Here is a 9,930-nt window from a genome sequence, read left to right as displayed (position 1 = left end):
GTTACTGTAAAGGTATTTGTATCTTGCTGATATCACCTGCTTGTTCATCGATAATGACATCGAATAACAATCAATTGTAATATTGCATTACTGAGTAATAGATAAACTATAATTATTAATAGAGACTATTTCTGAAAACTCGGCTGCTTGCAGGATAGACGACAAATGGTAACTATAAAACCATGATAAGTTTATGACAAGAGGCGATATTCCTGTATCCTAAAATTCTTTACCTTGAAACTATCCTCCGATGACATGGCAACCCAACTGAATAATACCGTACATTTAATTCATAGCTGCAAAAGTGTCAGATAAATAGTGCTTGCTATACCCTACAAGGACTTTTACATAGATCGGCAGGTTAATTGCTACGTCCTATCAATATCTCTAATGGGGTATTTGTGTATTAGCTAGAATATTATAAATAATGATGGGCGCTGAAACCAAACTAAATACATAATCAAAGTTTAAAAGTACTAGAAATTTTTAAATTCAAATTTACGCAGAGTAAAACAGTACGGTACAATATACTATTAATATCAATTTAATAAATTTTGAATGAAATTTCCTTTTTATGCGCTTTTGTTCCGTATTCATAGACTTGTACGTATCTTAATGATACGCATTATTGTCGCATTTTTTAAATATTTATTGTTTAAATTGACCATTTAAATATCATTAGCTCAGGGATAATTATTAGATCCTAGCAACCATTTTTTATAAAATAAATAAAATCGAGGCTGCGATCATGTTGAAAGATTTCATGCACAAGATAGAAAATTTCCTTTGAAAAATAATTCCCTAAATCATATAATCAAAATCTCTAACAATACACAAATATTTTTGTTTTTGTGCTTTTCGATTCTCTGTACTACATTGTTAGGATCATATGGCTGCACTTCCAAATAGCAAAGAGGCAATGGTCTAAATTATTTTGCTGGCAATCAATTTACATTCGAGAACGAAATTACACTAACCTTTGCTACACAGCATAATAATAAGTTAGAATGTGAAAACAAGGAAACGCTATTTGTTTGAAATCTTCCCGTAGAAATATGACGAATTCCTTTAGCATCTATCACGGCATCTGACAGATCATTTATTAAAATCATTATACTCGTAGCTTTGCGCTAATAGTAAAGTCTTTAGATGAACATAACACTTTATGAAAAGAATTAATACTTTTAATCATGCCTTACACATTTCAGATAAAGAACCAGGTGCTTCTGAATATCATGCATACAGTAAACTTGAATGTAAAAATTGCCGACATAGCAGTCCAGTATAAGGTTACACTTTTTAATACTTATTCTGTTGTGCAGATAGGTTTAATAATTATATTATTACAATGAATGCCATACGAACATGATCAAATTATATTACATACGCGTATTACTACATACGAATATATGTACAGAATATAGAACGCATGGTCGCTTAGGAAGCCTATTTACGATGCTTTTTTGTCTCGGAAGAAATAGCTACTAATTGATTTTATATTGGTTTTATCTACTTTCTTTAATTTTCGTTCACTTGAGGTTAATTTTCTAGCCTTTTAAAAGGAATTAACGATGAAAATCAGTATATGTATGAGTGTTACAGTAGCTGTTAGATAAATTATCATTCGATTAGCTTCGACTGAATGAGAACATAGCAACGTTGTATAATCAGTCAATGTACCTTATCATCATGAGACGACTGAACTTGAGCTGCCAACGTTGATGGCGGATTAAATTTTGTGTAATCATCTGTGGGTCCTTGGGATTTTGTCTCTTGCTTCAGTTTCTGAATAAACAGTAACAAATATAAATTTTCGCAGTAAATTAGCATACGTATCGAAGGCAAAGAATTTAATACTATTAACCTTAGAAGGTGGCATTTCTATTTTTTGTGACGTAATGCTGAAATGAAACAGTACATTGGATGGAAATACGATATAAAGAATTACTTATTAAATCGTGTAAAATTTTAATATCATCTATCTACTTTACTTCATCTTTTTCTCAACGAGTGCACAAATATCTTTAGATAGATAATCCGATATTAGACCGAACGTATACTTGATGTAGTCATCTAGGCATTGGATATGGCAGAGTATTAAACATCACGAATAAGAATAACCACGTTAATGTTTAGCACTAGTCATATAGCTACCTTTACTGGTGCTGCTATCTTTAGAACTACGAGTAAATGTTTCTGACTGAGACCCTGTTCCAGCATAGACACCCAGGTGCCGTAAATCATCTGCCACTCTTTCTATCTGTATGATAACAAGGACATTTTCATTAGTCTAATGATAGCTTTGGCAACCTACTACACCTTTCTTATAGGAGATGAAAATTTTTTTAGCTATGTAGTACTAACTTTTCTTTGAATCCATCCTATTAATTTATCTGTACTCAATCGATAAGCAAAAAGATCTTCACTGCCTATGATAATAAGGTAATTGGTTAAAGTTAAGTTGCCAACGTGTCACGCATTGATGATAGTATTAGTATAGATGATTAGCACAGGTTTCTTTCCAATCATGACTAACTTTACTACGTATACTTTAATGTAGAAGATGTACCGTACAAAGTGTCTAATAATTAATGAGTGGATTTAAAAAGATCATACAATATAAAAAACACATGGTAGACCGCTTATTCCTATGAATGCATCAATCAAGTTTCATCTATCTTTCGTAAACTCTTAGCATAAAAATTGCCATTATTGTCATCTTCCATTCAGAGTGACATTATGTTCATATTGATCATGAAAGCATGAGTTTGTGAGATTTATTTCACAATAATAGCGTATCTTACCTTTGCATTCGCATACTTTAGCCAAGTCGTTCGCTGAAACACAGTCATATAACCGAGAACACGATGGAAATTTATCATCCATTAGAATTTGATCCATTGGTATGAACTGAATATGATCAAAGAGACTTGTATGAGCCAGAGTCAACTACTGTACTTAATGGGGGTGGTAAGATAATCCTTAGCTATTGCACAAATAGAAGTACCTTGTCCTTGACTTTGGCAAGATAGGGTAGAATCATAAATATAGGATCTACAGGTGTTGATATTAATAAGGCTCCATTTTGTTGGACGGTATTATTAACAAACCAGGATCGTGGCTCTTCTTTAAATTCCATTATTTCAAACAGAGAATGAGATTCTTGACAAAGTAAAAATTGGCATCCAATATCTAAGTAACATAATTGAAAATACGAATTTTGTCGTCATTTTACGATGTAGATTATTCATTCGAGGATTACGTAGAACATGGCTAATGAAAAGAATTATGTTTCTTATTGAAGTCCAGCTGTGCAGTACTTGCAAATACTGCTAGGCATCATCAGGTTGGCTTTCTACAAGTATTGCAATTTTAGTTAAACGATGGCAATATTACTACTTACCAAATCGTGGATGTCTTAAGGTTATAATACGATTTTTGCTTCCATTGGTATTAGCGATGGCAGCTATCCATGAAGATTAGAATAGAATCACAAGAATCATAGATTACATTTCATGATGATGGGCTAGCATGCCACTTGTTATGTCATGCATGTATTACTAAACAAGTAACGGTCGATATTGCATCAAAATGGATTACCTAGTTAATCATCATGAAATGATAGCTCAAAGTAAATTGTATTATAATAACAGTCTGATCATTTATGAAGGGAGTAAAACTAACCTGGCAAAATAGCTACCCATTGATTTTGAGGGCATTTATTCTGATTTGCAGCGGAGGCCATGTTTGCTTTTCCCGCGAAAAGATGATGGATGTGGCTGCGCCGCCGCAAAGGTGTACATCCTCAGACTGAGTACAGACATACAGTGTACAGTACAAAGTGTAATACTGTACACTGTACACTGTGCTCAGTCGAGGACTACTAAAACGGGTACAGTTCGGCACACTTGCTCTCCATACTCGAACTACATGGACGGATAGACGGATCGATCTCAGCAACTGTTAATGTCTTTGGTTTAGTCGTTTGGCGCTGACTGCTGTAATATTTACTATAGACGATTCTTTGCCTACGGTCCAACTATCGATGAGGTCGTGCAGAAGGAAGATGACAATATGACGGATATCAAACGTGATCAAAATGCAAAGCCTGCTACACTTCGTAGTAAATCTGCTCAAAAGCGCAAACTCATCTTTAAGAATTACATATCTTCACCGTATAATCTGCAATGGTTAGTCATAAAAGTAATCTAAGTTACAAGTGATTGACTACGAGCTGATGTTTTTTGTGCAAGCTCATGCCAATTGCAATTTCCCCAGCTATCTTCTACAGTACCACAAATAGAATACTGTAATAGTATCATAATTATTCACGATTCAATAAAACATCCGTATAATAATTTACTTATTCTATGCACCTACGTCAATAATGATTCAACTACGGTGCAAACTGATCTTTTCTATGCAAATTCATCTGTAGGAATGATCTACCCTTCTACTAGTATAATCGGTACAAACCAGTAGTAGTAATCGAAGTAAAACAGTGATCAACTTCGAGCTGATCTTTTTCTGTGCAAGCTCATTTTTACCAAATGCAGTTTCTACAGCTTTTTTCTCCTAATACGGGTAAACGAATACTTGTAATCTACGCAAAAAATGATTTAACTACTGTGCCAACTGATCATTTCTATGTAAACACATCGTAGGAACTATCTATCTTCTAATAATATAATCCGTACGGATTCGTTACAGTAATCTAACAAGTAATTAACTAGGAGTTGGTCTAGGAGAGCTATAGTATTCATTTTCTGCTAATATAATTAACCTGCACCGGCTAGTTATATTAATCTAGATAAAAAGTGAACGGTTGATCTTATCTATGCAAACTCATATATAAGAGCTGCAGTATTATTCTTCTGATAGGATACAGTTATCTGCATCGGTTAGTCATTAGCAGTCTAACTAAAAAGTAATTGACTACAAGCTGATCATTTCTATGCAAATTCGCATTCATCTATTACAATTATCTGTTTATAAATACGTCTACCCGGTTTTGTAATGTAATTTAATGTAGTTGCTCATATAAGTTTAAATTAATAAAATGATTGATTACGAGCAGATCTTTACTGTCATTTCATCTTAAGAATTATTACTCGTAACAACTAGAGTTAATCATAGTAGCCTAATGAAACTATTTAGTAGGAACTCCTCTATATGCGTCACATATAGTAATAATCCAAGTAATGGCCGTAAGTTGATCTTTTCTGTACAAACTCATCTGTAGAACTGTACAATTTCCTCTATATCATACTATTGTGAGCACATACGCGTATAGACTTGTGCAATTACAGTTTACTGAGGTAGCCATTCAAAAATTTTTCTTATCAGATCTGATCACTCTAATGCGGCCATATATATATAATATATACCGTAGTCTAAGCCATGTAAAATAATCTTTTATTAATAAAACCCTAACTAATTGATATCCTAAATAATAAAATTTTATCACTCGATATCTTATGACTCTGGTAATATCTTATGCGCAACTTCATTATGCAGTACAGCATCATATTTGCTACATCTTATAACTTGCAGCCTGTAGCTATCTCAAACGAATGGATAAAATTTTCGAATCGTTATCTTGTCATCTAGGTCAGTACTGAGCCCTGAAGATAACCAATTTATTTTACAAGAAATTATCAGGTGATTTGTAATATAAAGCACGCTGCTTTCACATATTGGAAATGATACGCGTAACATCAGAAATTATCAATATGCAACAATACTTAATGTTGATTTATGTCCGTTTCGATACTTGAAATATCGAATGATGACAAGTCTTCATGTTACTCTGCTAATATTTTTAGCTCCACGAAAGAATACTTTTTAATAGTACGCGCATGCAATAAATTAAATTTCTCACGTTAAATTAAATATGGAAAACGATAGATTATTGCACATAAATAAATAATTTAATGCTCAGTTGATGGTAGAAGATGACATTTGTATTAAACGTCTTTGCGTAACTGTAGCCATTCACCCAGCCAGCTACTTCGTAAGACAAGTACCCGTGATCTTAAATCTAAGGCGGATCAACAAGAAATATCTACCAAGCCCGATCAGTTTACTAAAGAAGATATTGTTGTTGGAATCAATGCAGTTATACGAACTTTAGAGCAAAAGAAATTGAGGATGGCTTTAATTTGCAATTCTATAAGTAGCAATTTACTACGGCGACAAATATTGCTATTGTGTGCAACCAATACGATACATGCAGCTTGTATAAGTGATCTTAGCAAAGAAATTGCTCCACATTTTGGTATTAATAGTGCAATCGCAATTGGAATTAAGGTCAGTTAATAGCACTGCTGTTTAATTTTTCCCTTCTATAACATTCTAATCAAGGTAATTATTTCCTTTGCAATAATATTAAAGAAATCGTGTTCACTCACCGGCTGTATTAATAATATCATCGAACGGGTACCACAAATTAATTACCCTTGGATTTCTACATTGGCCAAAGTTTCGACTTCAACACAAAGTAGCATTTGTAAGACTGTTGATGTATCTCAATCGTTTGAAACGAAAAATACTCATTGTACAGAAAATAACGAGGCAAATTTGAGTAATAAGAATCCCAATATTGATAATGCAGCCGTTAGTGTCACAAAAGATCCTATATTAAAGACCGAAACTGAACATAATTTGTCTCTATCTAAATTTTATAAACCTTTACATGTAAAAAGGCTACAATCAACTCCAAAGGGCAAAAAGAAAAAAAAGTGAACATAGTTACAAGAAATTTTTACAGGAATCGATCTGATTTTAAATGGTACATCGCATATTTTATTGATTATAGGGAAAGTGGCAAAGAATATAAAATCACATTTATAAATTTTCTCAGCCTCTCATTGGCATTAATGCAGTATTTATCAGCTTATATATAATCACAGAATTAAATGCGTTGCGATCTACGCAATTCATTACATCACAAATCTCGGTAAAAACTGGCATTATTAAAAATATTAGTAAATCTTGTAACAAGATATAAATATTTCTTCAATGTTGGATGGATTTTGCTAATAAGTTAATTTTCACGAAAGGAATTGAAACTGATTCGAACCAGTATAAAATTTCAATTTCTGATTGTTAATTATTGATGCTATCATAAGATTAATAGCTTGTATAGTAATTTTTATCTGATATTAATTTCACGTTCAGATATCAAAAAAAATAAATTCATTGGCTCTAGTTAGAGATGTTACCACTATCACAATTTTTTGATTCCAAATTATAATCTTGTATGCTATCTTCTTCAAAAATATGGTCATATTAATTTGATTACAGTATACAGTACTATTATCAATACTTTTCAATCACCATTTTGCTTTCGTCAGAATTGATACAACAAATAAGAATAATCAAGCATATCTAAATATTGCTATTACACATATACCTTGAAATAGTCTTTACTTCAACGTAACACGTTTACCCTTAGTATCCTCATCGGATGACTGCGATAGCCCAGTACGGGACTTAACAAAGTTATCATATCTATAGTTACAGAAATCGGCAATGAGTTAGTAAACTGTGATGTAATAAATTTCTATCTATCTCGATATTCATACCGAACCAATATGAGATAAGAATCAGGGTCCTAAGTAATTCCTGAATTATATGAGGATCGCAGCAATACTTACATCCTTATATATTTCGCGCGCTCAAATTCAGAAACCGATGGATTCATTTCTGAAGCGCTTTGTATTAAGTGATCATTCGTAATAGCAATGGTGACTGCACGTTTATCCGAATGATTACTTTGTTGGTGTAATGAGTTATGCTTCATATTGTCTGCTCCTTTACTCTTCGATGACATTAATGGCATCAACTGACAGGTTAAGACAAATAACATAAATGAAATAAAATCAACAAATAGCGGCGATGTCTATCTATACAGTATAGTAAGCCCTTCTAAAATTTATTTCATACCGCTGCATTGATTTCTTTAATTTCGGTATCATTTGGAGATCGTGGAGTCTCATTGAAACCGTGTATGAGTAGTATTTCTTTATTTGTAAATTTATTGGGTTGATAATCCTGGACTGTATTTGATACCTTTGTATAATACTGTTGGCTTTCATGTATAGATGTTATCTGAGCATTATATAAGAGTCCCTTCAGATCAGCCCCACTAAAATGTTCAGAACTTTCAGCAATTTCATCTAGGTCAACATCTTTTGATAAGGTTAATTTTTGTGAAAGCGCTTTCAAGATTTCAACTCGTTCTTGCTAATAAAAAATGATACCAAATGAGTAGGGAATAGTTCCATTCTCGCTATACATATTAGTATTATACAAATTAAGACTGATACGATACCTTTGTTGGCAAATCACATCTTAAACACTTATCAAATCTGCCAGGGCGCAAAAGTGCTGGATCGATTAAGTCAGGTCGACTGGTTGCAGCAAGTACATATACACCTATAACAATAAAAAGTAGAAATGATTAAAATATTGCATAAATTCTATTAGTTTATACCAAAGGTTAACTAATTGAAAGTACAGATATGAAGTAACCTTCCAAGCCTTCTACTCCATCTAATTGAGTGAGGAGTTGGTTGACAACTCGATCTGTAACACCAGTACTATCATGTCCTCGCCTATTTTAATCGTGTAATAAACAAATTTCAGCACTAAAGTTACAATACTAAATTTTCGTAATGTCTAAATAGTTTATTAATTTCGCAATCATACCTGGGTGCAATCGAGTCAAATTCATCAAAAAATAAAATGGATGGCTTGGCTGATTGAGCTCTTTTAAAAAAAATTTAAAAATTTGAAAATTATTGGTTTAACGAGTCTTAGATTATAACTATTGATTGTTATTACTAGTCAGTTATTTGACACAAACTCATTTCAAGTTTACACGTCAAATTACCTCACGAATAAATCTCGAACAGCTTGCTCACTAGCACCAATGTATTTATTAAGTATTTCCGGACCCTTGATTAAATAATCATAAATTGCATATTCTTTTGATTAATATCGGGAATAAAAATTTACAACCCATCCATAATTTTATAAAGCAGTAAGACACCTTAATACTTATGAAATTTAATCCGCATTCCTTTGCAACAATCCCAGCAAGAAGTGTTTTACCACAACCAGGGGGTCCATATAGTAGAATTCCCGAACGAAGACGGAGAGGACAACTGGCAAACAATTTTGGATACTATAATAGTACGTGAAATTCGTTATTTAATAAATCGTGTATAAATACTAGCGGTATGTTTTAAAAATCCTAACCCTTGATGGCCAAAGTAGAGTTTCTACTAAGACAGCCTTGATATCATTCAGTCCTCCTATATCTTGCCAGGATAAATCCCCCGGAGAATGTAGGCTTGCACCACGTAAGGCTGCAGGTGTATATCCTTCTAGAGCCTTCTCAATGTCATAGTTGAAAACGTTCAAAGAATTATTCGTGGCTAAGTTATTCGTGATGTGTCTGTTAGTAGCGGCATGGCGACTTCGATCTACTAAAGATAGTAAGTCTCCAGGTAGAAATCCATGAGTTTTAGAGGCCCACAAACTTTAAATGCATTTAATGGTTGGTTACATAAATGGTGATTTAGTTAAGAAAATAATGGTACGATGCAAAATTATAGAAGCTTCAAATTTATACTTAAGATCAATTGTGTCTTCATCATAAATTATATTTCTCCTTTTTAGAATAGCAGCAAGAATTTTTGCTCGGCTCTCCTAGCAACAAAAGTTTAATAAAATAGAAATGTAAGTTAAAATTTTGCCGTTACTCATGCATATAAACTTTTCTCCATTTCTTACTATCGTAGTAGGTTTTATGTCAATAGTTGTTCGAAATAAATGAATCCAGTTTGGAATTCGTTGTAATGCGTCCAGGCTTCGACACGTTGCAATAACTGATATTCTATCCTTCTTGGAAATTGTTTTTTT

The 9,930-nt window shown here is 32.9% G+C and overlaps 3 protein-coding genes across 3 annotated transcripts; 1 reads left to right on the top strand and 2 right to left on the bottom strand.

The window, feature by feature from the left end:
- Positions 1-1,450: 1,450 nt before the first annotated feature.
- Positions 1,451-3,745, bottom strand: TRIADDRAFT_60250 (uncharacterized protein; the record flags this gene model as incomplete). Its single annotated transcript, XM_002116164.1, has 10 exons — positions 1,451-1,552; positions 1,681-1,785; positions 1,865-1,901; positions 1,992-2,073; positions 2,155-2,260; positions 2,365-2,429; positions 2,805-2,910; positions 3,008-3,192; positions 3,404-3,466; positions 3,685-3,745. 10 exons carry the CDS (start codon positions 3,743-3,745, stop codon positions 1,451-1,453), a joined length of 912 nt encoding a protein of 303 aa, XP_002116200.1.
- Positions 3,746-4,074: 329 nt separating this feature from the next.
- On the top strand, positions 4,075-6,744 carry TRIADDRAFT_60249 (uncharacterized protein; the record flags this gene model as incomplete). Its single annotated transcript, XM_002116263.1, has 4 exons — positions 4,075-4,190; positions 5,611-5,661; positions 5,991-6,309; positions 6,394-6,744. The coding sequence occupies 4 exons, from the start codon at positions 4,075-4,077 to the stop codon at positions 6,742-6,744; spliced, it is 837 nt and encodes a 278-aa protein (XP_002116299.1).
- A 1,197-nt stretch (positions 6,745-7,941) lies between these two features.
- On the bottom strand, positions 7,942-9,411 carry TRIADDRAFT_30509 (uncharacterized protein; the record flags this gene model as incomplete). The annotated part of the gene is made up of 7 exons (XM_002116163.1): positions 7,942-8,247; positions 8,336-8,439; positions 8,536-8,618; positions 8,713-8,772; positions 8,897-8,961; positions 9,056-9,190; positions 9,265-9,411. Coding segments are annotated over 7 exons (900 nt in total), but the record flags the coding sequence as incomplete, so codon positions are not given.
- Between the last annotated feature and the right edge of the window lie 519 nt (positions 9,412-9,930).

Source organism: Trichoplax adhaerens, genomic scaffold, assembly GCF_000150275.1.
Source record: "Trichoplax adhaerens TRIADscaffold_14 genomic scaffold, whole genome shotgun sequence".
Classification (NCBI taxonomy): domain Eukaryota; kingdom Metazoa; phylum Placozoa; class Uniplacotomia; order Trichoplacea; family Trichoplacidae; genus Trichoplax; species Trichoplax adhaerens.
This window is presented reverse-complemented; position numbering and strand designations above follow the sequence as displayed.